The sequence below is a fragment of the Echeneis naucrates genome, chromosome 12, assembly GCF_900963305.1.
Source record: "Echeneis naucrates chromosome 12, fEcheNa1.1, whole genome shotgun sequence".
NCBI classification, from domain to species: Eukaryota; Metazoa; Chordata; class Actinopteri; order Carangiformes; family Echeneidae; genus Echeneis; species Echeneis naucrates.
Genome location: NC_042522.1, coordinates 15,018,178 through 15,042,246, shown reverse-complemented (window position 1 = coordinate 15,042,246; position 24,069 = coordinate 15,018,178). Strand labels below are relative to the sequence as shown.

The 24,069-nt window shown below is 41.7% G+C and overlaps 1 protein-coding gene and 1 pseudogene across 1 annotated transcript; both read right to left on the bottom strand.

Moving 5' to 3' along the window:
• Nucleotides 1-4,914: 4,914 nt before the first annotated feature.
• LOC115052372 (urea transporter 2-like) lies at nucleotides 4,915-7,753 on the bottom strand (annotated as a pseudogene).
• Nucleotides 7,754-9,974: 2,221 nt separating this feature from the next.
• thbs4b (thrombospondin 4b) lies at nucleotides 9,975-23,492 on the bottom strand. Its single transcript, XM_029515229.1, has 22 exons — nucleotides 23,251-23,492; nucleotides 20,010-20,207; nucleotides 19,302-19,552; nucleotides 19,089-19,191; nucleotides 18,833-18,915; nucleotides 18,667-18,718; nucleotides 18,389-18,540; nucleotides 17,320-17,457; nucleotides 16,051-16,128; nucleotides 15,815-15,967; nucleotides 15,617-15,721; nucleotides 15,422-15,529; nucleotides 14,903-15,062; nucleotides 13,695-13,813; nucleotides 13,565-13,617; nucleotides 13,257-13,450; nucleotides 12,070-12,248; nucleotides 11,455-11,503; nucleotides 11,176-11,372; nucleotides 10,872-11,044; nucleotides 10,401-10,540; nucleotides 9,975-10,259 (listed from the first exon to the last, which is right to left on the bottom strand). The coding sequence occupies exons 1-22, from the start codon at nucleotides 23,327-23,329 to the stop codon at nucleotides 10,201-10,203; spliced, it is 2,823 nt and encodes a 940-aa protein (XP_029371089.1). The 5' UTR covers nucleotides 23,330-23,492; the 3' UTR covers nucleotides 9,975-10,200.
• Nucleotides 23,493-24,069: the final 577 nt, after the last annotated feature.

Genomic DNA, 24,069 nt, shown 5'->3' with positions numbered 1-24,069 from the left:
GCGAGAACACTACAAATTACAGCTTTAAAGGTTTCTATTGAACAACATTTAAAGTGCTGCTGTGTCCTCAAAGATGTTATTTCTGTTGCTGAAATTAACACGGACCAAACTAGTTCTATTAATGGAGGGTCACTGAAGAGGTCAGTACACTTTACAGAGGTAGTATTCAGTGATGGCTCTTGTATCTTTTAGATTGTGCAGGTGTTTGTGTAGTTGCGTCCAACCCCATAAGTGCAATTCAGTCAATGAGAGAAAGCCAATGCAAATGAGGCACTTAATAACCCGCAGCTGGAGAAAGCTTTTCCAAATTATGTAACTGAATGTGTTAACAAAAAAAAAAAAAAAAACTTCAAATTTGTGTTGTTTGGCAAGTGTTCACAAACAGACAGGTGACAAATAACAAGAAAAAACAACAATAAATCCAACAGTAAGTTGTCGTGCTGCCACGCACGATTAGAATGAATTCAATTCATCTTGGAATTTATTCAGGACTCTGCTAGATGGATAAACATTCATATCTCCAAAAAAATAATCTCTTCATGATGGCCATGGAGAGCAGTGAGTCGCACATATTTCCAACAGGAGTCCCAGAGGCTTGAGATCTGGTCGTTCCTGGGGCCGTTCAGTGACTCCTCACTGCCCGATGGATGGTCCATTTCTATCAGGAAAGAAAGGCGATCACCAGGACCAGGCTTGTATTGACTCCCTTTAAAGGGAGAGACAGCGTCCCAAACCTTGTCAGCATTCATCCATCAGTAGAACAAATCAGCTTGTGCTGTCTTATATCATTTGTTATATTATATCATAGGTTAACTCGATATCACTTGTTTTAACAGTAGTTGAGTAAAAACAACTACTTGATTGAAATTAATTGCTAATTTATTCAGAGACAAAATGACTACTTGTGAAAACAGTAGACAGAGTAACTGACGAGATGGATATGATGTTCTGCTTCTGATATCTGCGAAGATCTCTGTCACATGAACAGTCTATGCTCGGTGCACTGCCATCACGGCTTCACAAGAACACAGTAAAATTTTGTTTGATGATTTTCTCCTCAATAAAAACACATCCCATGCACCATAAGACATGTTTTGATCAGTTCAACAAAAAGTCCTTCCCCCTTTTTTCTTATCCCATCTGCAGCTTTTTAATAGTTTTTTAATATAAATGTCTCAAATCTGAAATGATGGGTGTTCTGTCATTCACATATCTCACAGACCCACATACTCTTGTTGACTTAGAAGTCATCACTACAGGAAGAGCACTCTTTGTGTGAAATGGAGTAAGTCATCTGCTTGAAACCGCTATTTTCACCCCCACTGACAAAGACTCAGAAAATCTATTTAGAGATCACACTACACATACTACGGTATTACGACTGAGCTCAGACTATTCAGCCGGCAGCGCGGCCATGGATATGGGAATCAGTGTCACAGGGAGCTTACATACATGGCAATGCTTCCTCCGCTGTGATGCTTTATACATCCAATGGGAGCTGGAATTTCCAGGGATTCTCCTTTCGTCTTACAGGAACTAGCAGGAACTAACTACAAATTTGGTTTGCAAATGATGAGCCAGGAGCGTCATGCAGCAGAGAGCAGCTCTTACTTACTATTCACAGATCGAGCAGGATAGAGTGAATCAGATCAGCCTCTTTCACAGCCTTCCCTCGCCCTGCCCACAGGAACAGTCTGACTGTATGTTTGGCCTGTTTATCACATATTCACACCCTTTCTCATAGAAGCACACACAATGCTGCCTGTCAGTCTCAGATATAATAATGCTAATTAAAGCACTGAGCTGCACTGTCACTGTTATTGTTGGGCGACGAGGAGGTGGACAACTCACATGCAGCCTGCTGTTCTTATGGTGTTTCTTATTTTCGCATGTTCAGTAGTAGCTGTAATGAATAGCCACTATCTGAGCTTTTGGCTGTGGCCTATTTTCAGCTGTATAGTACAACTTTATTATCATTTTGTAATCAAACGTATATTATTCACAACTTAAAATCAGAGGGAACATTTGTCAACTGCTCCTTTTTGTTGCTTTAATATACTGTCATTCTGTCATAGTGTTCAATCAACCACTATACCATTACTATCTCTGAGAAAACAATGGACATGGTGACTACTCAATATATGACGGTCGTCTACCATACATACTGTACTTGTCTAATTTTGACTATATCATTACTGATGAATGAGTTAAGGCCCTTTGAAGTAGACCAACAACCATTGTTTTATTGTTTGCTTTTTAGCTGGTTGTCGCTTTAGGGATAAGAGTGTTGTGCAGCTGGTTGGATGGATAAATGTGTGTTGTGTCAAACCACTGGAAGATGGCAGTTGTAAAATTTTGAATTTAGATAAGCATTGGGCTTGGACACTGAACAGAACGTTTATAAATTTCACAGTTTTGGTTCCTCTGAGTGGAATGTGCCAAGAAATTGATGGATAGCTGTGAAATTTGAGGGTTAAATTAGTCAGTTCCTTGTGAATCTTTTTTTTCAGGTCCAAACACTTTTTCTTCTCTTGGCTACTTCAGTTGATGACCAAATAGTAGAACTAAAGATACAACGCTCACTTCGGCTTCATCGCTACACTGTTCAGTGTTATTTTGCATGTTTGAACTTTCTAACGCTAAGATAGTACACGTAATATGTGCTAAACATTTTTATGTTAGCATTGTATTGTGAACATCTTGCCATGCTAGCATTGGCACCATTGTAAACAAAATAGCGCTGTTAGCATGACTCTCGGCTTTTGTTATTTATTTATTTATTTGTTATTTGGTAACTGTTCAGTTATATATTGTGTAATGGTCCAACATGAAGATTTCAGTGTTGTTTCTGAACACACTGAAGCGATCATCAGCTGTGTCTTTATTAATTTGGTCATTCATTTGACAAGTCAATATTTCTGGGTATGACACTTCTGAAATTATGCAAACGAAATCCATCCGAGTGGTGGGCTGTATTCATACATTTTAGCATCAGAGGCACTTGGTCACACAATGCAATGAATTAGCATAATAAGTTTGCATCTCCAAACCCCCAAATTCTTCTAATAAATGCACAACCTCTCTGTCCTCACCAGTATGTATAGACAACAGAGTTACTTCTCGTATTCTTGTCCCATTGCTGCTGTAATTATGTTCCTTATATTCCCTTTATTGATCCTGAGCAACATTTTTCAGGTACATTGTCCTGCTTTGTTACATTAGACTCGATTTTTTACCTGACAGACACGGGAGTAGACAGGAAAAAGCAGGTGCAAAGGCGCAAGCACACGTTTTGCTCTCCTGCATTTATGCGAGTGTGCATGACTGCGTGGTCAGGCTTTATCCCTCACAGGTTCAGCCCTCTCTCGATCTCCCACATTATGTTTTCACAGGAGCAGTAGGTGCTGCCTGCAGGGGACTTGGGAAGGTGAATCACACTGCTAGCACACAGCACTGACACAGGGGAAGTCACACCAACCTCAACTCACATCACCCCACTGCTAACACTTACCCATGTCCTTCAAAGGTCACTGGATGAATCCACATTGTATAAGAGGCCACATCATAAATCGACTGGCCAGTCAGTGAAAGTTTAGTCGAAGAACATCAAAAAGAAACTTTATTTAAGTAGATACTGTCTTTAAAATGAAAGCCAGAAAAAAAAAACTGCATCAGACATTCTAGAAGAAAAAAAAAAAAAAATCAGTCATAACAAGTCATACTTTGACGCCAGGCAAGAAAATGAGACGTTCTCATTTTCAACCTGCTCCCATTCCCTCGTCTGGCACCTTCTCCCCCGACGTACCGCCACTCCCACACATGTCTGGGAGTGTGACTGTGTCTTATTTATTGTACTGGCTAGACTAATGCCATGTGGCTTGGTGAAACAGATCCAGAGAGAGGCAGATGGCACAAAGATATACTCATAAATGTAAATAGAAACACACACAGACAGAGTTCTGTCTGTTTTATCAGCTGGCGTCTCAGTATCTTCTTTTCACAGAGCTCACAATCACCTTGGTTGATCGAAAAAGGAGAAAGGTTGTTCTCAAGAGAAGGGGAGAGGACAGATAACGTTGGAAAAGAAATACAGATAAGCCACACATAAAAATATGTTTAAAATGGGGGAGCGGCACAGAAAGAAACCAAAAGAGATGCAAAGAAAAATGATAAGAGGGCGAGGAATGGGACAGATTGGAGTACAGAAGGCTGAGATGGATTATGGCTGGCAGAGAAAAGGGTGTTTCTGCTGGGGGGGGGGTGCACTTTATGAAATATCCCTTCACAGCTCGCTGTCTACACTGATGAAATGTTCCACTGCATTTTAAACCATTCCCCCAGCAACCACTAAAACTGTGCTATCGAGAAAGGAAACACTTCACAGATCCTTCCCTTTGCTGTCAGCTTTGTAGCTGCTGTAAATTAATAAACCCCTAAACACCCAACACCCCTTTACCTAACCACATATTGTTCCATTGTTACTTACAAATGCAGTGTAAGTGCAGTTCTTTTATAAGCTCACTGCTCTCCCCTGGCATGACTGGATGGACTGTACATGTGCAACAGCCCCATCTTTCCTTAGGAGGTGCTGCCCTCTGCTGTGCGAAAAAGATGCACTGCAGAAAGAATATTTGTGATTTCGAAAATGTTTTTTCACCACAATGCCAGACAGTTTATATAACAAATAATGTTATATAAGAGATGAAACACCAAACCTGTGCACCACCCATATTCTTCTAACAATTCAGCCTTAAAGTGGTAAACGAGCATCTCTTTCAATCAAGCAGATCCACTGCTGCCTCTCTCCACCACCAACTGGACACTTGTCCCCCCGTTGGACCTCAGCAGGGCCTTTTCTTGGCTTCTGCTCGGCTGACTCTTCTGAGATTTCTCTGAAGCCTTCAATAGTCTCTGCTAGCGCTGATTTTCCTCCGGGTAGGAGACCACAGACTGAGACAGCCTGCAGATGGCCGGGATCTCAGAGGAAATGAGGAGGAAGATGAGAGCAGACAGACAGAAAGGGCATGTTGCAAACCAAGCTGAAAGGGGATGCCATGGGAGAACAGAGCGTGACACATGATATGAAAGACATCTGGGTGTTCAAATGATCTGCACAGAGTTGGACTTGGAGAGAAAGTGTCTTACCACAGATATCAATTTTGAGCATGCTGAATTCACGTATGCAGAGAAAAATGCTGCAGTGAAACCCATTTTCACATTTTTGAATGACAGACATTTTTTTTTTTTACCTGAAGACGAAGAGACAGACCAAACTGTCAATCTTACCACATATCAGGGACAGCGTGTGGGTTTTCTCGTGCTATAACACAGAAGACTCCGCCAACGGCAATGAGCGATAGAGCACTGTTATATCCCCCACAGGCCTGAGTAAATGTCCCTGTTAGGAGCTGCCAGTGCAAACCCTGCACCGCACATCAGAGGAGGAGAGAACAACATTATCCATGAAGTGGATTACTAAACAGAAAACAACTGCACAAATGTGAAAATCGAATCAGCAAACAGACTGTAAAGCATGTCTAAAACACATTATGTTTCATTCACCATAATGCCACGATGCCCTTTGAAGAGCCCGAGCTCCTGCTGCAGCCTCAGAAGACATTATGCATATTTCTATGCCAATGGGAGAGTTTTACCGGACAGCATGCCAGCAGCAGAGCCCAACATGGCATGGAAACAGATAGTTGGAGAGGAGAGCAGCAGGGCTAGAAGGATGAGGGATCCTGTCCAAGGACTGTCGTAGCCATGAACCTGGCCAACACCAACTGGTGCTGACAGGAATAGCTGCCAACAAGAAGCCCCTGTTTACTTACATTTTAGACCATTAACCAATTCAACCAAGATTTTTTTTTTCTTAAATGATATGGCATGTCTTGAAAATAGACATTTCTAATTTCGATTTTTCTGGTGTTTTTTTTAAAGGAAGCTGCTGGGGGAACATGATTCCCATCCAACCTGAGGGATATCCACTCTTTGGGTGGTATCACTGCGAGGGTGCAGATGGCTGTTTGGCTTGATGTCCACCTGAAATCAGAGGAAAATAAGGTTTCTTTTGCATATTTTGCATCATTTGCATGCATCATTTTGTGTGAAGCAGGGCTCTGCTATACCTTGGGGAAATACAGGAGGGGTGATTGGCTCCCATTGCTGCAATGTGTAGACAAACCAAAAATATTAAAAGGCAGGGTGAATATTATGAGGCCCCATCTGTTGGCCACAGAGGACAAGGCACTGGAGACCAGCAGGCTGTAAACAGAGGTGGTGATGCGGATTACTGTTTGGATGGAAAGATGGATCATAATGGGCTGATGCTGTAATCCCCTTTTTTATATGTGCCTATATCAAGAGTGACCAAAGCCAAACTTCTTTATCCAAATATTTTTTCCAAACCTTACATTTACCAAATGCTCAGATAATCTATATCCTCAAAGTGTTTTACTGCATGGTGTGATCGCACACAGTAGAAATTCATGTGAAACAGCATTCAATTGGAATAGGAGCGGAACTGGAGGAGTGAAATGATCTCGACATTATACAAAAATGATAATCATGCACACAATATGTGTTGACAAGATGACTAATATAAAAAATTCTCATGGAAATATGAAAGCTGCCTCAGTTGTCATCTCAGGTGACAAAGCCAAGTTTCTGGAGCTTCTGCTTTGTAAGGACATTAAGACTCGGAGTGAGTGGCGTGCTAGCAGCAGCAGTCTTTTCTTCTTTTGAGTTAGAAACTCATTTATTTTGGTTTGCGCTTGAACATGGCTCCTGGGCTTCGCCGCATGTTGCTGTCTTTGTGCCTTTCATTTTCACTGCAGGTGGTTGCCAAGTGTGCGCAATTAAATGAATAATATCTTTTGGAAGAGGAGGCTTACCATAACAGGCACATGAAGACATTTGGCAGTGAAAGCCACCAGCAGAAGTTTCCTTCTGCAGAAAAAGCAGCCATCATTATGCCGATCACCACTCCATTGTAGCCATACAAACCAGATGGCATGGCCTCCCTGAGGTGAATGAGGCAGATGCACCCGACGTGAGTGCAAAATACAGTTAAACGAAAAACAAACTATGAAAATGGCACAGTGTGAAAAGTAAAGGAAGTGTAGCCTCAGGGAATATAATTGGAAGAGGCAACGATAATGGCTTCAAGCTTGGATGGATTTTTTTTTTTATCCTCAGGGGAAGTCAAACACGGATAAGGAGATGCCATCTGACCTGTTTTGTCTGAGCAAGATGGCAGACACAGCGGAGACAAATGCACCCAGGAGACCATTCATAGCCCACCAGGGGTTGTGCAGGAAGGAGGACCCCAATGAGAGGGTCGCTGACAAACATGACCTGGGCCAGCCCCTCGGAAAGTCTCCAAACTTTGTTCGAGTTAAACTGACATTGAACAGAATTGAATAGACACCATCATCCACAGAGAAAGGAGTTTGTTGTAGGTTCTTCCTGTGAAGGCCGGTTGCTGTTCTCCGAACTCGCTGTCTCTCGAGTTGATCACAGTTATCATTTTAAGTAGGAAGAGCTTTTTGACAAACGACTTTTAATCTTCTATAGATCCTTTCTGTATGTTTTTCCTGATTGCACGTTGATGCTTCTTTTGCCGTTGTTTTACTGCATTTTTGGCCTTTTCGTTTTAAGCCACTACGGCTGAAGGAATAGCACCCTGACCCTTCCCTCTTTAACAACATTTCTGTTTTTCAGTAAGACCTACCATCACATCAGGCACGTCCATGTTGCTGCATAACCAGATACATGCAAAATGAGCGATATTCCCATTAACCTCTGGGCACGCTGGATCTTGTTCTGCTTACATGCCTCCCTGCATGCAAACGAAATCAGTGTGAGCAGGCTTTTCTTTGCTCCCTGCTGAGGAGACAATTCTAACAGGAAAGTGTGAGCTAAACTCCAAACCTCTCTGCCAGTTTGCCCCATAATTTTCAATTCTTTTTATTTTTGTATGTTTTGAAGCAGTGATCAAAGCTGAATTCCCGGAGAGCTTCCCACTGTTATCTTCAACATCCTCAGCCACAGTTCTCTGCATGAAAGCCTGAGTGTGTTTATGTTGTTCAGTGTGCAGAGAACCTCTTGATCTCTCAGCTCTGCTGGCAGCATTTTCTGTTCTGTGCTACAAGACTTTCTTAGAGGCAACAAATACGGAAGTTACTGAACACAAATCTGCAGTAACTTAATATATAAAGCCAAGGGACCAAATATAAAATGATCAATGACCTCTCCTGTACACTCTGACATAACCAGAAATTGGTCCACACACTGTTTGTGGCACTGTTATCTTCAAACACCCTGATTGTTGGTGCTTTGCGGATCTTGATTTTTCCGATATAATTTTTATGTCTAGAGCGGTTTCCTTTGTTTGGACGTTTCGATAAGGCTCTCTGGAGTTCTTGTTTTTTCCTCACAGTACTGCTTAAAAAATGAGTCACACACATTAACTTTTGAATACCAGGTGCGGGGTCACTGTTCAACCATTTATGTTACAATGAAAATAGCTTGTTGAGTGGTAACAGCACCTTGTTTGATTGTGGGCATTTATGCAAATCAGGTAAAAAAAAAAAAAGGTGTTCTGCCAAACTGCATTTAACAGTGACTATCCAACAAAACACAAAACAGCAGTAAATTTTCACCTGCAGTCAGTAAACCAGTAAAATGCATAAAGCTAGATTTGTATATTGGTTTTACTGCCCAACTGAGCACAGAGATTTGAAAGTCAGTCAGGAAATATACTGATTTAGGTTTTCATCTACCAGCTACAAAAACCTTCCAAGATGTGTGAGTTACTTTGCACCGTTTAGTGATTTATGTTGAATTTGGTTTAGTCACTTATAAATATTTATAACATTTAGAGAGAGGGAAAATATTTTGCACTATTTAATGTTATTAAATTTAATCATTTCATCATCGCTGGTTAATCTGAAAGCATTTTGACCAAGATGAAACCAAAGTCAATCTTACAGCTGTGAAACTTGTGATATAGTGAAATTTTTCTTACCTCTTTGAGTTGAAGACAAATCCCAGATCTGTTATCTACCTACTATCTGTGCTGATGAAGGCACACATATATTATTCAGTAAGGCCAGATATAAAGGAATCCTCGCTGTTATGAAGCCTCTTTTTGTATATATTAAAAGCTAAAAAGAATTCTTCATTGTCTCTTTTCTACAGGACCCCTGTGTGGAGCACAGACCAAAGTATCTCTGTCCAACTCAGCAGCTTATCGGGGATAAAGGTGATCTTATTATGGAAAATCTCAGACTCAAGCTTTGTTTGTGGTGCACGGCATTCGGGCCACAAAGGAGAGTTTGCCAATTTTATGAGTAAGTGGGCATCAGTGCGTGACCTTTGGTATGTATAACCATTTTGGAAGAAAAACAAAGCAGACAAATCCTGGTAGGGGGGGCTGGAACCAGTTCTAGCTGATTCACCTGAACACATGCACAGGCAGGGGAACTTCCTTCCTGTGAGGCGAAAGTGCCAACCACTGTACACATGTGCTGCTCCAACCCTGATGACATTACCTTTTTAATCAGTCAACATTCACATTCTAATATATTAAAGTCCTTTATTGCGACCAGATTCATGACTACACGGATATGAAAACGATCAAGAGCTTGAGGACCAGATGTTTGAAGGAGAAAAAACAAAGTTACACCGAGCTTGAAAGTTAGTGAGACAAACATCCTCACCACAAAAGGATTAAAATACAATGCTGCTAGTTAAACACAGAGCGCAACAGCTCACAATACAACCCCAGTATCAAACTATAGGAAACATCAGCGTCAGGTTCCACTGGACCTTTTACTGGGGAACATGAAATATTCTCCTCATCTATAGTGTAGATGTGTAGTGTAGTTTTGTAATGTTACTCTTTATTTCAAACTTTTATGAAATAAAATATGTAGTGATAAAACTGAAAGCTGGTAAATCTCATATTTTACTTTTTTTTTTTAACCTTTGTGGAAAATGGCTTCAGACTTGGGAATATACACATACAGTACAAAGATTGTGGTCATATATCCACAGGAACTGTACACATCAATACAGAAAGAGAGGGACACCCACATTTACATTCCCACACTCCCACATATTCAAACACAATCTCACACACAAACACACTCACCGAAACATTCTCTGGAGATCTGCTGTCTTATTTATATCTTGACTTTAGAGTGAGTCAGTGGCATGCTGAGTGCTGAACTCCTGGAAATCCTCAGGGATGGTGTCTGTGGAAATTAGAAATGAGGTATCAGGAGACCAGCTCCAAATCTAAAGTCAACTGAAGCAAAGCTAATTCTCTGCTTTATACAACAGCAAGATAAAGTGTATTCATATCCCTCTTTCCAGACACAAGTCAGTTTCCTTACCATTGCAGCGGTATTTCAAATTGGACCAGATGATGTTTTCTTGGGAGAAGCAGAAGACACCAAGTCGTCCTCCTCTCATGGTTGTGTCGATAGTCACACCTGAGTCTGCAACCAGCTCAGTTCCCTCATAAAACCGGGCTCTAAACAAAACCACAGGTATGACTCTTTTGTCTGTATCATAAATGTAACAACGCTACAAGCAGAAGATATTATTAGCTGAGTTCAGCGTAAAGACTGCAAACTTGAGTACAACGAGCGTTTAAAGGTTGCCTTCCTAGCTCCTCTGTGGCTCCTTAATTACCACATTATGTCTCTGACCTGTCTTGGCCTCCATTGGTGTCTTTATTCTGATTAACCAAGCATGAGGTTAATCAGAGGTGAGAGCTGCTGGCTGGTGGATTCTCGTATCTTTGTAGTGATCCAGGCTAAACTGAGCTGGACGCCCACATATGAGGGTTGCATTTGTCTTACCTGATGTACCCGACCTGTGGGCGGTGCTGCAGGTACCAGCGGTAGGACACCTTGTCTTTCCAGCCTACGTTTCTTGGGTCCTTCCACAGCAGACGTACCTGGTCGTTGGTGTCTCCAGTGTGCCACAGCGAGTTTCTTAAGTGCTCCCCCGGGCCTGATTTAGACTTAACAGCCTACGGATGAGAAACATCAAACTTAGGAAGGAAATGAGGGAAGCAGACATGATGAAGGCAGTAAAGTGTAAAATTCAGATAAAAAAAAAAGAAAAAAAGAAGACCGTTTGTGATTTCACTTGCACTTTCACCTTAAGCTGGATGCCAGGCTCAGCCACAGCTCTGAAAGGTGTCGCCTGCCAATAGGTCTGTTCAGTCTGCTTCCACATCACCACATAGAAAGAGGAAGAGTCCTGGTAGCCAAAGATGAAGCCGGCGTAGTCATCGTCAGTCACTGTGTTCACATGGAACGTCCCCTCAAAGTCCACTCCACTGAAAGCCGTATAGCCTGACGACAGAAATCGAGATTAACATATTATCTATGTTTAGATATGTTTGGGGAACAGGTGTCGACACAGACAGCGTCTTACCAACAGCCAGTCCTGGATCACTGTTCATAGTCTGAACTATTTCCATTCCCTGTGTGAGAAAGAGGGAGATTTAATGGGGAAAATGTACTTTGATGCCTCGCATTTGACTTTTATTTGCTAAAATGAAGGGCTTTTTAGCAACATACAAACATATCATCAGGTTGAGTTGAGATGACACTAGTATTTACTCATTCATCCTTCAATGGAGTAACATTATTATTAATTGTGAAAGGTATTTATGTCAAGCTAGTGACGCTAAGTCCAATATTTACAAATTTTTTTCACTGTTTTAGTCTCTACTAACTCCTGACAGAAACACCCTCTTTACCTTGTAAATCACCCACTACGCTAACCGTGAACAATAAATAAATAAATAATTTGGTTTCGTTACAGTGAAACAGTTAAACCTATTTTATTTGATTAGCTTGATGGGGCCGGAAATTAAAATGTGTAAGTGGATGAAATCAGCAAAGACAAAATGAGCTTAAACTTGCTTGAAAAGTTTCATAAAACTGAGAGGAGGTGCAGATTCATCGGCACGTGTGGCCAATTATGATGTTTGAATATTGACTATTCTTAAACTTGTAACAACGAAAGTTTCAGCACCAATCTCACCTGATTTAAAACAACCCAGTTGGGGTCAATCTGGGCGTCGCCCTCTGGGTCCAGCACCACGGTCTGATAGGCCCTGAAGTCAGTCAAGGTAACCTCGGCATTCTCAGGACAGTTGTCAATCCGGTCGATCACTTTGTCCTGATCAAAGTCAGACTCACACACGTCTCCAACGCCATCAGCTGCGAAACAAGACGGAGAAATTCAAACTCGCTCTCTAAAAAAGAAAACCAACGAGGTATGAATTCATAATAAGGTACAGATATTTCTTAAATGTCAGCTCTTTTCATTCCTTTTAAAACCAGCACCTTTTCCACCTCGTCAACGGAGAGATTCACACCAGCGACACAAACAATGTTGTCTCCAAAGGAACTTGCTGTCCTTGTTCAGAAGCTGCAGAGCAGCAACGCCTGAATATAAATCACCCCTCTGAAGGCCAGCTACATTATGTGTCTCCTTCAAGGAATATTCATGCTCTTACAAAAGGAGTTTGTTTAATTTTGGTGGCCTTGTATTACAGCTCACTCTCATCTGCACCCTGCTATGACTGTGTGCTCAGAAAATCAAACTGCTTCACTGCATTTGCAACAGTGAAAAGGTGTCGATTAGTAGATGAAGGGAAACTTTGAGCTTGCGCTCTGCATTGACATCGAGACTGATTTTTAAATCCTAGAAATAAACTACAAACAATCAAAAAGTACAAATTCATGATTATTGTTTTTATTTTTCATGGTGAGGTGGTCATTGGTTATTTTTCAAGAGGCGCAGATGTAGAGACATCTTGTTTGGTCGCAGCTGATCACACACACCTTCAAGATCTCTCTGTATCTGAATTCCCTGACTACAATCTAAACTACCCTGTAACACTTGATGTCAATTGGCACTCCGCTGCTATTGACCTCACAGCCCATTTTCACACAAATAACGTCGCAAAATTGCCGGTGCAAAAAAATGTTGCTTTTACCAACAAAATTGCCACTTAATCTGAACAAAGCTGCTCTTGCTTGATCCCTGTGGGTTTGAAATTGGGGCTGAACGCTGCGTGTAAAGGTCAGTCAGGAATGGTTTAGGAAAAAATACTGAAAATGAATTGTGAACATTAACTTCTGAGAAAGACAATAATATCCGAACATCACTGTAAGCTGTTTTCATTGTGTGCTGCACAAATGTGCGACGTATTTCAGACTCACCGTTGTCGTCAGTCTGGTCAGGGTTTGGCACCAGCCGACAGTTGTCTGGTCCTGGTGGTATGGTGTCTGGGATCCCATCGTTGTCATCATCATCGTCACACTCGTCACCCAAACCGTCTTTGTCGGTGTCCAGCTGGGAGCTATTGATCACGAACGGGCAGTTATCTTTGGTATCCTGGTGACCGTCGCCATCGCTACAGGGGGAAGGGACACGATCACATGACGTGAATGAAGGATGTAGTACTAGATGTCGCAGAGGAGAAAAATATGTGACATCTGCAAGTTAACAACTGTGACAAGGTTGGTACCTGTCTTGGTTTGTATCACAGGAGTCTCCAACAAGGTCGTTATCAATATCGGACTGAAAGAAGAGAAGAAAGTTCACTGAGCAGCCATCCGTCCAGTCCCATCCTAATCCTATATCTGCCTCTCACTGACCTGGTTTGGGTTGGCGATGTCGGGGCAGCTGTCACAAGCATCTCCCACGCCGTCTCCATCCCGGTCCAGCTGGTCTCTGTTCTGGACACGCTGGCAGTTGTCCAAGAAGTTCTTTAGGCCTGATCCCCAATCACCCAAATGAGACAGTTAGTGTCACTTATTAATCCAGCCACTTCTGTCTCCTCTTTCAGCAGTGGATAAGGATTGTTGTCATGTATAATTACATTATATTCAGAGAAAGCACAGCTGGCACAGCTGCTTTTTCACTCTAGAGAATACTCCCTGCAGCAGCAACAAATTGAACAAATTGTTCTCATCGTCACTTATTCTGGCTCTAGTCAGGGATAAAAGGGAATTCATTCAAAGAGCCTATTTTCAAACCGGAGCAATGATCAACTGAATATTATTCTGTAATATTCTGAAGTGTCCTCTTATTTCATAGCAAAGTAAATATTTAAGAAGCAGTGTAATTGATTTTTTTTTTTAAATAGTACACAGATCAGATGATGACACAAAAAAATAACTAGTTGTTGCCACATTACTGTGAAGTCAAATTATTACCAAATACAGGGTTGGGGGTTTATGTGAATTAAGTTTTTGGCTTAAAAATGAATAAATAAATATCTACTGATCAATCAGTCTGTGGATTTCCATTTGATTCGTGAATATCCATTCCACTGCAGCATCACTGATTTATTTCCCAGTGTGTTGTTTTTCATTCTGCCACTGGGCTGCACTGTTGCATTTTCTATGTAGGTGAACTCCAGTTTGTGTTCAGAAACTACTTTTTATTCACGGCATGGAGACAGCAGCAGCACCACAACTGCATAAAGGTCAAGCAGCAGCGATAGAGGAGGAACTATCTTCTCTCCTGTGGGGATTTTTGAGGTGTAATCGCACCGGTGAATGATCAAAGATTGTGTTCGCTCTGGGGTCAGACTGCTGTTGCCTTTGGCTTTTTTTTTTTTTTTGGGCAGCGCTGTTTCTCATTGCTCAGTTGGCATATTAAAGCACAAACATCACCACACTTATTTTTACAATAATATTTGGAAAGATAAGCATGAGTGTGATTTTTTTTTTTGTTTTTGCAGTTGGGTATAGGTCAGGGTTCAAATACGAGGGAGAGAACAGAGTAATAAAAAGTGCCCTCAGTGATATTGGTTACATAACATGAACGTCAGCGACAGTGATGCCACTTCTCTCCATACCATCTCCATCCATGTCGTCATCACAGGCGTCCCCTTTGCCGTCGTTGTCAGTGTCCCTCTGGTCTGGGTTCTCCACCATGCGACAGTTATCACAGGCATCGCCGTGGCTGTCCTTATCACTGTTCCTCTGGTCCACGTTGGGCTTCAACCAGCAGTTGTCCTGACAGACAGAGGAGAAATTTTAAATAGTATTAGAGCTGAAACTATAAATCCACTATCTAGTTCAAAATATTTAAGTTTTGACTGATTTATTCTTTTAAACTTAAAAGGCTTGTACAACATTTTACTAAAAGTTAGACATCATAGAGGTGCAGGTGGTTTCATTTACATCTTATTAATAGCTGTAAGTCTGGTATGGAGCTCTTAATATAACTCACAAAAACAAAGAAATGCAATATCAAAAATATCATCAGAGATCATATCTTCGCTAGTTGAAACTGCTATGTGTCTCCTCCTGTTTGTTTTACCTTTTATAATCTTAGAATATAAAAAAGGGTTTGTTAAAACATTCCTACCAACCTGCTCATTTGGAATACCATCACCATCCGCATCATCATCGCAGGCGTCTCCGTGGCCGTCCCTGTCGGCATCTTCTTGACCAGAGTTAGGAACGTAAACACAGTTATCCTGCAAAGAGAAGCCACAATGAAGACAGTCCTGCCTGTCGCAGCAAACTTGAATTTGTTGACAATTTGCAATTAAAAATGGCGTCACCTTTCTACAACTCAGATCCTTGCATTTGAGTTTCTCATCTGGGTATCCGTCAATGTCAGTGTCCTTGCCGCACATGTACCCGTTACCTGCCCAGCCGATACCGCACTGGCAAAAACAGATGATGGCGAATACATGTGGTTGTAGTCGAATAGAGGATGTGGTTGTCGGTTGTATACATGACAAGTGTGAAATCCCTACCTGACAGGAGACCGACCCGTCCCTTTCCACAAAGCACTGGGCGTTGACGTCACAGGGGTTGGTCAGGCTGTTGCTGCAGCTGACCTCAGGTTTACAGCCTTTCACCTGGTCTCCTGTGAAACCTGACTTACAGCTGCCGCAGTGGTAGGAGCCCTTTGTGGGAATGAGGGCCGATTGGTTTGAACAGTCACACAAATGAGAATGGTTGTGGCACACAAACATGACAGCAAGCTTACCGCGGAGTTGTGACAGAGTGAGTTTGCGGCGCAGCCTCCGTTGTTGGGGCCTTTGCATTCGTCAATGTCATCGCAGACCTGCATTGAACAAAATGAGCCTAATGAAAAGTGAAATTAGCTAAAAATCTATTTAAACCTTTATTTATCTTTAAAATTTAAGGGCTATAATAATTACAGCATAAAATCCAAAAAAAAGAAAAAAAATGTCACAATACCCCATAAATCCTCACATGAAAGTTCAATCCTGCTAAGTGGCATTTTAAGCCTGATACCTGGTCCTTATGAGTTAATTACATATTACACCCCCACATCTACCTTGCAATTACTTTCAAACTATTCATCTCTTCATTAAATGGATTTAATGGAATATGTCTCGCATGAATTTAAAGCAAAAGTTGATTAAAAACGTCTTGACAATCGACCTGCCATTTGTTGAATTGACTATGAACTCACCACATTACACTTTACACATCTAATGGCGCACATTATAATTTAACCAAAAAATTACTTGAGTTTGAGAACACATTAATTCCTTTGATTAGTGATTATCTGATTACGCAATCTGACTATATAACAGGAGGCTTTTCAAGGTTCCTCAGTCATCGGCTTATAGTGTCAGATGGATCCAACAACAACACTATCGCTCCCCAGATTTTTATTTCTAATTTTAAAAACACACTCTTGCTATTTTATGGCTACAGCTATAGAGTTACATTCCCCTCTCTGGGCTTAATCTAATGCTCTTTTTTTCACAAGCAGCAATAAAAATGCAGACCATATAAGTTCCTGTCTGCTCAAAAATGTGTTTTGGTTATTGTCACTTCATTTGTATCTACATTTTTTTTTTTTTACATTCCCTGTGCAAAATAATGTGTGTGCAGAATTTGATACTAAAAGATTGTTTTCACATTCAAAGTTTCTCAGCTTGCATCTTAAATTTCAGCCAGGATTTTCCAACGTCATAACTGCCTTGAAGCCAGCGTTGGAATTTGAGTTTAATGCAAAACTTAAATCCTCCACGTCACGACGCTGAGAATGATTTTCATTAAGGTTGGAAACGTCTTATGTCCAACAGTTAAATATCAAAAATTAATACATGGAATGCATAGACACTGAGTTTTTCAATAGGGGAGCAAGTTTTTTGTTTTTATTTTGTTGTAAACACTATTTCATATCATTAGATAGTTGTACTCTTTAGTGTAATTAAATGTGTTTTTGTATCATTCGCAGTTGTCTCAGTAATCTAATTAACTTTATACACTGTCTTACCTGTTTGTTGGTCTGAGCAAACAAAACTCCCACCCCCTCCACTGGCAGGCCTGTGTAGCCCAGAGGGCAGGCGTCGCAGCGGAAACCCGGGGCAGTGTTCACGCACTTCACTCCAGGGAAGCAGGGGTTAAACTGGCACTGCAGGAAGGAGGACATGAGCTCTACTGAAGCTGCAAAATGTACGTGTCTCTCACAGGCCTTCTCCCCAAAAGCTTTTAGGCTTGATGACACTTTTGCTCATGCAAAAAAAGCACTGCTGAAGGGGTCAGTCCTCAGAAAAGAGGTCAGTGAAAATACTTATACTTCTATCCTTCTGAGGGCCTCCATCTGCAACAGTCCCTCCTCAACTTTCACTAAAGTGCCGAAGTTATACCTTTATCTGCTGCTTCATTCTCCAAACACTGCTGACACCATATTAACTTCTGTGCCTTTAGACCCTGCGGGCCAGTTACATGATCCCATTACCACACTCTTTGTTTTACTCCCATAAAAACCTAGTGGAATCAGTTTGTAAAATTTCATGGAGACCTTGGAAAGTTTCACTTCTGAATTATTCAAACATTTTATACTTTATCACTTTGCTCAGAGTCAGGACCCAAATTTCTGAAAATAAATCTCTTTCCTCTGTGTGAAAACATACTGAAAAAGTGTCAGCCGCTGGCTGAGAAATGCGTACAGTTACTTCTTTATCTTCCGTTTCATATCAATTGGTGGAAATAAACATTTTAATAGGTGCTATTCAAGATTGCTTATATTATCCTTGGGATATAATATAAATGAACAAAATACAGTGACGATAACATCTGTTTTAGAGACTGTATGTTACAACATGCCAAATGTATCTAAGGTAAAGGCAGTAGTTCAAGGAGTCCCCCTTGAATGCGTATAAAAAATCGCTTACATAATCAGAATGTGCACTTGCTGCTGTTGTCACTTGGTAATGTCTGTGGTACGTCAGGCTTTTTTGTCAGTTATACTCATCTGGACCACACTATAGCTATGATCATTGCCACATACTCAAGTTTCATTGAACAGAGGAGGAAAAATAAACTCATTGATTCATCCTTACCTCGTCGACATCATCACAGTTGAAACCATCCCCGGTGTACCCATCAGGACAAGGTCCACACTCAATACGATCTGCTGTCTCTACACACATATCATCACGGAAACAAACCCCCGGGGCGCACTTTTGTTTCACCACCTCAGTTCCACCCAGACCTTTAAAATGACACAAGATCACCGTCTTATCTTCTACAGTTTCGTTTTATTTGCTTTATCCAAAACTACTAATCATGAAACATATTCACTGGTGAGTAAAATTACTGGTATTGGAAAAAATCTTACCACAGGCCTGACACTCTGAGATGGTGTTTCTGAGAAATGAGGTCTCTTTGACCTACAAAAGGTCAAACATAAGCACGTTTATAAGCAGTCAGGCAAGCTGTCAGGCAGGTCAGGGGTGAGGTGGCGGTGATTAAAAGGTCTCAGAGGAACTGTGAGTGCTCTTTACCTGCTGAATGAGGACATCTTTCAGCTCATTTATCACTTTTGTTAACTCCAGCATTTGATTTGACAGCTGCTTTGTGTTGACCCCTAAGAGAAAGGAACTGTTATTCTGTTTGACTGAAGCAGAGGCGGGTGATTCTCTGTGCTACTCTCAAGTCGCTCTTAGAAGCACAGACTGTAGTTTTCATACTGCTGTTATTGTTTTCCTGGGAAGTCTTGGCCGTCTACGTGGACATTTACTTCCGCAGGAAGACGCTTACCCAGAGTTTGGACGGAGTCTCTCTGCTGGAAATGGCAGTCTTGTAATGAGGCAACGTTCTCAAAGGAGTCTCCAACCACCAGTTTGAGCTCGTCTAAACTGTCCTGCTCAAATAAACAAAGTTTATGAGTGAGCTATTTGGAAACCTCCAAATCCCTTTTTGAGACAAAAACGTAGTCATTATTGTATGGAAATATTCTAAACAATGTGATACCTGATCTCTGGTTTGCATGGTCTTGAGCTCCACCATACCATAGCCTGCTGGCAAACCCTGGAAGGCGGCGGGAAGATCCCTGACTGTCTCCACCAGCCTGCAGTCCAGATGTAGTTCCACCCCGCCTGGCCCCTGCTGCTGCAGCCCCCTAAAGTGGAACAACAGTCGGTGTTGTTGGCCGTCTGCCAGCACCAGGTTGTTGAAAGTCACAGAGGTCATCCTCTTGTCAGTCCGCAGGTAGCGTAGCACAGCTGTGAGGGGACAGAGCAGGGAAAGACGCAGCAATGATTGCTAAGAAGAGATGACTGGGCGTGCTAGCAGCTATGTGGGGTTGTACTTTGTAAATCTGTATGTACTATATCATTAAAATAATGTGTTTACCCTGAGGTTTACTGAGAAATAGCGCTTCATTAGGAGTGTCTCTCATTTTGTCTGTAGTGGTGCAAAATGAAGGTACAAATTAAATTTAAGTACAAGAAAAACAATGTTGATGAAGCAGTTACAACGAACCAAACAGGAAAGATTCAACTAAAATAAAAACAGTGAGCAGAGGAAAGTCAAAATGCTAATTGGAGCTTTGGGGAACTACAGAATCTGGGAGAAGTTCATACATACTTCGATTGTTATGCGCAGTCTTTTAACCATTTGATCGGTACAAAAATATCGATTAGTGTGGCTTTAAACTGTTCCTCTTTGATGCTCTCATACCTCTGTTGAGCTTCCCCATCACAGTGAACTCGAAGTACTTAGTGTTGTCCCGTGGGTTGTACAGGCCAAACACGGTGGTTCCGGACCTGGGCTGCAGCTTGAAGGTGGTCAGGATGAAAGCCTCGTTCACGCCTTGCTCAGCCAGACCCCCCTGCAGGAGGTCTGGCAGGCAATCAGGCGAGGTGAGCAGATCATAGACTGTTGACAGGGATAGGAAAGAGACACGCAGAAAAGCATATGAATAATGGATGATGAGATATGAATATTTACAACCTGCAGCTCCACACTGATCCCAGAGTTAACACATCCTGAGTCAACAAGGGGATGATGATGTTGACCCAGTGTTTGTTGCTGTTGTGCGCTGGTGTGTCAATCAGTCAGAGCAAATTTGGCAGACGGAGTTGGCCAGTGGATTTTTAAGTGCATCAGAGCGGTTTACTGTGACCTCTCCCTTCTGTCTGTCTTTGTTTGCACCCCCGTTTAGCTTCCATAAAGTGGTTGCTGCTCTTCTGTTCGATGCACAGTGTTATTATTTTACGTTGTTAGGATAGACATCAATGTTTCTGTGTGTGGGCAAGAGCTGTTTGTCGGATAAGTCTGTGAGATGTCATTTTCGGCAGGCAGTTGATTCTTTGGTCTTCCGGCAGGGCTGTGGCACTTTTTAAACATGCCTACTGACAGCCTTAATGGGGGGGGGGGGGGGGGGGTGGAGAGACGCTGTACACTGATGTTTAAAGACTTCCTTTAATAACGTGACTTGGGAACTTGGCAGGCCAAGAGAGGATGTGCTGTAAATTTCTAGTTTACTATCTGCCCACTTCATGAATACACAAGTACACCCAAACACCAGTCCTCCATGGCCTCCGTCGCGACAGAGCAAAATTGCTCCCAAATGTTCACAGAGGCTGGCCAGTATTAGCTAAGCTTGCGAAACATGATGTGCTCTCCTCTTTCTTCTTTTCTATCCCACCTCAGCCCGCAGTCCTTTTTTTGTATTTCATTAGGCGCGTGGGGATTTATGAAAATGCGTGCAGTACAATGTGACTAAGCCACTGAAAATTGTTGCTCACATGGAGTTGTCGACATCTATTCCCCTCGCTCTTTTGTATTAGCGTTTGGCAAGATCACCTGGTGATGACAGTTGTGTAACTTAGCTGACAAAAGTGCAAAAGTGATATAAACAACTTAAGAACACATGGAATTCATTTTAATCGTCACACTTAATCTAGAATTATAAACACACACGCACTTGCATTAAACACATGATCCCACTGTTCATAATTCTTCTGGACAGTGGGCTTCTGAGGGTCAGCGTTGCCGTACATCAGAGATCCTGGGAGAGTGCCTCATTACCCTGCCGATTAACCTCCTATTCCAAGCTTCATAAAACTAGCTCTGCTGAAAGCCAGAGTCTTGCCCTTTCCTTACCCCAGCTTATAAATATGTCATGGTTGTACATTACTACAAAGTGTACAGATGCATTTGGTTTGTCTGTAGAAAGCTGATTTATCGTACTCTCAGACTCGTGAGAAACTTAGTGAAACTCAGCCAGAGATTACATCATCAACATCAGCATTTAGTTCATATAAACAGTGAAGGTTTTTTTTTTTTTTTTTGCCACGAGTTACTTAATAATTTTGAGAGGGAGGTACATTTTATTTAAGGAAATTGTATTAAAATTTTTGGGAATTTTCTGAGTCATGTGTTTGGCCAATATGAATCCATTTTAGCTTTGTTTTTCATTTGTACAATCTCCTGAGGGAAGTATCCAGCTCTTTAGCTGTGTTTATTCCATTATGCTCGAGAGCTATTTGTGAACTGTGACAATCTGCCATTTAGTGCTGAGCAGGTAGCGGCTTTTAGAGTTTTTTCACTGAAAAGAGCTGCGGCAGGAAATGGCATTTTTTAAACTGTGACTGAACCAAAACTATGAAGGTATGTGCAGAACAGCTAAATATAATTTGCTGTAAAGCAGATTCAGGAGAGACTTCTTGTTAGATTCATCATTATAAGGGGCATCGCATTAATTTCACAATTTTACTTGCTACATCATTATGATGAAAATATGGATTACAGGCACTTAAAAGATACACTTCCCCATGGCTATGGAGTCTTTGTGCTTCCAACAAAGTGAATTCCAAAATCCAGTAATGTCATCATCTAGTGAAGTCATCCTTGGGACATTAATATTGAACAATAGCCCCAATAACCCTTTGCAGAGACAGAATGGCTGTTTTGTGCTACTTAAATATTACTTACCGCTGGTTTAAATCGGCCTCTCTCCTTTTAAACACAGTCAATTCCAGTCAGGCTGACAATGAACCACTTGTAAGGGAAATGATAGGAGATGAACGCCATTAATCTGGCCTTGTTTTATAGAAATCATCAGTCAGCCATTGCAAAATGATTGTAAGGATTAATAGGTGGATGAAAGGGATGCCATCAGTCAGCGGGGCTGATCTGATAAACTATAAACATCAGTTTTTCCAAAAGTTGACTGCAGCTTGACTGTGTGTGTGTATGAAAGACCTCGAGCAAATTTGTGTGTGACTGGAAGTGTGTGTCAGAGAGAGAGAGAGTCTGTGTGTTTGTGTGACTCAAAGTTCAATATTGCGCCCAGATAGTCTTTGATTCTTCCCATGTGTGTGACCTAACTGGGACTTTGTTTGAATTAATACAAACCAGAGAGCTGGCTCTCATGAGCTGGAGCAATCAAGCAGATCCAGCTGCATAGATATGAGAAGCAGGGCGATTTGACTTCATTAGTCATCTTTATCTTTGTCTACCTCCTGTTACAAATTGTGCAATATATTTGACTCTTTTATGGTGACAGAAGCATTTAGCACCTCACTGCATATTGCACATCACAGCTAATCCTCTATGTTCTTTGGGTCTGTATGTGCTATTCTCTGTCACAGTGCCAGCTTTATCCATTATGGACTGAACACATACATTGTGTGTTAAAATACTCAGTGGGGGAGCCATCAGATCACACAGACAGAGTGCTGGAGCATTCACACAAAATCAAAGATGTCTTTTGTCTTGTATGTAAAAAAAATAAATAATGAACAAATAAACTATAGAGCTAAAAAGATGAAATTCAAACCTTTAAATTTTTGTCATCCCCAGCAGTGATTACAGCTGCTACAATCAGCTCAATCCATCTGATGCATTTTGTGAAACTGTGACCTTTAATTAGCTGATATGAAGAGCAAATTAAAGCAACTCAAACAACACTTACCTAAAGCCTGGGCTTCCACGTGTAAGCACAGTCTTAAATAAAGCTGTGAGGCCAGTATCAGGGCCGTCCACACACCCATTTTGTCCTCCCAGCTGGTCCCAGATCAGTAGATTCTCTCTGGTAACTTATCTGTACAACGCACAGCGGCAGTTTCCCGTATGTCTGCGTCTGCTGTGAGTGGTGCGCTTGTGTCCGAGCCTCTTTTTTGAATCACAAGGAAGGAAAAAACGTCATGTCAAGCCTAAAAAAAAAAAAAAAAAGAAGAACCAAAACAAAAACTGTTTGTATTTGAGTGTCTGAATTAGTGTGTGAATGTGAGGAGACGATTGTACTAGTTTCACTAAAGGAGGAGCATCGGGGCCAGAATCTGCCTTTAAAACCTTCCTCAGACGGCCCCATGCAGAGAAGGAGTGACCTGGGGAGAGTCGACTGCATTGGCTCCCACCCGCTGCTACCGAGTCCCACAGGCTCTTACACAAATGGACTGCACACCAGGAGCTTCCAATCCCATCGACGAACCCAATCATGTCCACTGCAGTCTGTTTCATGTTTCAACCCAAACTGCAATATTTTTTGATCTACTGAGTTCACACTTGGGGTGTTCTTCTGAAAATGTTTCCCACCTCCAGCAAACAGATTTCTAATATCTTTTCACACTCTGTGTGAACACACAGGAAAATACTTGCACTTTCCTTCCAGGCTTCAGATGTGACACCTTCCCCATATGCCCTTGCTTTCTCCCTCCTTCCTCGGGCAAAGTCAGGAAATGAGCCCACGCCTTAACAAGCCGTGTTAAGCGGCCAGCAGAGCTTCAGACAG

Bases quoted from the DNA above. Each gene is read 5' to 3' on its own strand.
- thbs4b (XM_029515229.1), bottom strand. From the start codon at position 23,329: ATGGGTGTGTGGACGGCCCTGATACTGGCCTCACAGCTTTATTTAAGA. The intron at 17,458-18,388 runs GTAAGGATGAAT...TCCTTCCTGCAG, and splicing joins ACTGTGATGATGTCGACGAG to TGCCAGTTTAACCCCTGCTT. The intron at 15,530-15,616 runs GTGACGCCATTT...TTCTCTTTGCAG, and splicing joins AGGATCTGAGTTGTAGAAAG to GATAACTGTGTTTACGTTCC.